We start from the raw sequence: 3,535 nt of genomic DNA, 5'->3' as shown, positions 1-3,535 counted from the left end.
TTGGCAAAATATTTCAAGGGTCTTAAAATATTACCTGCAGTCACTGATTTTCTAAGTATTTGTTTTTGGCTTTTTAGTTCTGGTTTAAGTTAGAAAAGAATAGCCAGAAAACATCTGTAAACCTGAGAGTTTACTCAGCTGGTATTTTACCCTCTGAAGTTCAGCCTTAGTTGATCCTTTATAATAATATTCTACTACTAGAATGAAGAGAAGTTTGGGGAAATGTTACGGAGCCAAATAGAGTCACTCATTTTCCAGATGTCACTAAAACATTGCTTAGGGAGAGGACATATTCCTGGAGCTCAGAAAARTATTTAGAAGAGCACTTTCGCCTTCTGCAATAGTATTTCCCCAGGTATCAGGTCCCCCAGGACATGCTCTGCTCTGCCGGTCTCTGTCCATTCCCTCGGCCTCCCCCAGCCCCAGGCCCCCATTTCAGCCCAGCCTGGGGCTATCAGACCCTGCCCCACAACGTCTCAGTGGTTTTGGCTCCAGCCCCACCATGGGCCCCCTCAACTCCTACTCTAACTCCAAACTATGGGTGACCACCCATCCTGCCCCATCATCCCTATCCCCATGGCTGTGCCCTGCCATCCAACCCTGACCTGTGGTTTGACTTCCCGGTTTGACCTCGGACCTACCAYATCACYATGAACTTGCCTGGTGATCTGGACTCCCAGCTGGACCCAGCCACCTCCAGACCACCTCCAGACCCCTCCAGCTCCCTCCTGGGGAGGGAGCTGGGCTGCACTGCCCTCCCCAGCTCCCAGCTCCCCATCCCACAGGGGCCAGCCAGCCCTCGCCATGCCCAGAAACTACAACTAGCCCCAGTGAGGATATTTCAGCATCCCATCTACTATGCTAGCATTTATACTGCCCTGTTTGCAACAGCACAAGGTTTATCACAATGTGATAGACGGACATTTCAAAAGCCCTTATGGCAGCATAATCACAAGCCTCAGGACATTGTGGCAGACCTAGGACACAAGATGCTCAACATCAGAATAGTATCTGCACAGCTGCAGCAGAAGGGACACAAGGATGGATGCAACCCTGTCTAACATGCTCTAGGTGACCCTGCTGAGCAGGGAGGTTGGACTAGATGATCTCCAGAGGTYCCTTCCAACCTTACTGATTCTATGATTCTGTGATCCCCTGTATGACTTTGCTGTTGGCCACCAATTCAACAATTAAAACCTCTTCTTCCAAAACACACACACACACACACACACACAAACCACAGAAAACAGACAGCTTTATCTTGGTTTCGGTTGCTTCTAAGAACATAAAGCCATAATTAGCAGCAGATTTGCTTATTTACCAAAGTTTAAGCTTTTTTAAAAATATCTATCTGATAAATATGCTTGCCAGTCTACCTCAGCATGAACTCTCTAGGCAAGGTCCTGAAGTCATGTCAAGCAATGCTGAGAACATCAATAAAAGGCACAAATCTCTATAATCTGGAGGTAACTGAAATTAAGGAAGAAGTCAGAGCAATTCTATACTATTCCAAATTATATTATAGGATTATTCCACTTAATGAAATTAATATTCTATGAGGGCAAAGTAGACATGAGGACTACAGAGACAAGACAAACTTAGAAGCAGAAGTGATCAGCTAGCAGAAGGACTGACAAATGTTTGGAGATGGTTACTTCAAGCAAACTTTGATAATTTCATACTTTTAAAAATTTTTTAAAATGAGTATTAGTTAATTTAGTTTCCCAGAATTTATTACTGTTTTTTCCTCATTCAAAATTGGGGCTATAAAATGCATGCTAAGTAGACCAATAGGCTTGCTGTCTCTGCAGTATCCATGGCCACAGTATAGTCTTGAAACTTAAAGAATTAAGTTAAATTCCTGCACTATAATCCACGGAGGTTTTGGCACTGATTTTAGAAGAAAAAGGACCAAGTGTTTTATTTCAAAAAATATATATTATTTCTAAGAACTACAGATGGCAGGAACATTATATCCCTCTCATCCTAAAGTTATCTTTGTCATAAAAGATAAAAATAAACAACTAAACAAAATAAAATAATCTGGAGTTACGAGTCTCTTTGCTTAGATATTCTGCCAAAGAAYAGAATACTCAAACTAAATTTTGCTTCACCTCTAGAAAATTGGCAGTTGATTTCGTATTTTTTACCAGCAATAAGTGTTGTAGTTATGTATTTTTCTTAATGCAAATACCATCACTACTTAGGCATTTCCGTGCTAATCTAATAGGTTCTGAACAGTCATGGAAAATGAAACCTTGGACCGCAAAGCAGGTGCAGAAAGAAAACAAAAAGTTTCATACACTCAACGTATGTAATGCCTTTTTGAAGAAGCTAAGCTGATGGTTCCTTTTATGTCCTCACTCAGTCCTTAGACTCTCTTTTGTTCAACCTTGAACCTTTTGTTCAAGCCATCAAAATAAATATTTTGAGAAAGCGTTATTTTGGCAGATAAAGTTTCCAACCTTGTTGCTTGGTACTGTAAATATTATAAACTGGTTACTGTATTATATAAGTACATATTTATATGCACAGGCCACTGTTTTCTGTAGGGTGGAGTGAGAATTGCTCAACTGTCTGCCATTGGTCTTCTGCTCTTTTGGCTGCAATACACTGTACTTTGGCTTATTACCRGAGCAGTAGGTTTTTAATTCTCATCTTCTCACCTTTGACAAATCCAGTGACACACACAAAAGACGACTGCAAAAAAAAAAAAAAAATCTACTTGAATCATACTTGAATTTTTAATACTTTAATAGCAGTAATAATACTTTCTCAAACACTAGCAAAAAGCTCATCTCAAAAAAAAATGTCAAACTGTGTCTTTCCTTTTCCTTTCTATTCCTGTTGCTACTTTTCACTCTCAAGCAAGAGGGATAAGGCCTATGCAGTCCAAATGTGACCTTTTCACCAAAGCGCCTGTAGCACTGCTGGTCAGTCTCCCGTTTTTCAGGATCTGTCCTTTGTCTCTGACTTACAGGCAAGTTTTAGCCATCCTYATTAAGGATTATATACTGTATCTCTTACACAATAGTCAGACCATATAGGCGGCACAGACAGCTGCCTAGTGCAGCAAAACGCGGAGGGAGCGTTGACCGTGTGAAATAACACACWCCCCCCGCTTTGCCTAGGGCAGCAAAACCCCGCCGCGAGGGGCCCGCCAGACCTCAGCGAGGTCGTTTAAAGTAAAACGCCGTAGCAGCCCGAAGGGCGCGGGAGGCGGGGGGAAGCAGCCGTACATCTGATGCCGGCACGGGGTTAGGGCGCAGAYGTGCCGGGCTAGAGGGAGCCCGGAGCACGGCGCGGCCCCGCGGCGGCAAGCTCCGAGCYGCCGGCAGCGGGGAAGCGCCGCTCRCACACGCACCGGCAGCGCGGCCCCGCCGGCCACCAACCCCCCCTGCCAGAAACCCCTCAGAAATCTCGGCCCCAACACCGCGGCCGACGCGGGGCTTCGCCTTGCCGGGCGAGGCGCCTCGGCGCCAACGGCCCGCGCCAACGGCCGGCGCTAACGGCCGGCGCGCAGGGCGCCATGTCA

The 3,535-nt window shown here is 44.9% G+C and overlaps 1 protein-coding gene across 1 annotated transcript in view; it reads left to right on the top strand.

Annotated features, from left to right (window-relative positions):
* Positions 1–650: 650 nt before the first annotated feature.
* Positions 651–3,535, top strand: part of IMPA2 (inositol monophosphatase 2) — a 24,899-nt gene continuing 22,014 nt past the window's right edge. Inside the window, exon 1 of the mRNA XM_085322512.1 lies at positions 651–830. Within this exon, the coding sequence (XP_085178638.1) occupies positions 651–830 (180 nt within the window). The remainder of the gene's footprint in view (positions 831–3,535) is intronic.

The sequence above is a fragment of the Rhea americana genome, unplaced genomic scaffold, assembly GCF_003343005.1.
Source record: "Rhea americana isolate MKP2758 unplaced genomic scaffold, rheAme1 scaffold_78, whole genome shotgun sequence".
Lineage (NCBI taxonomy): Eukaryota > Metazoa > Chordata > Aves > Rheiformes > Rheidae > Rhea > Rhea americana.
Note: the sequence above shows the minus strand (reverse complement) of the source record. Positions and strands in the feature narration are given on the sequence as shown.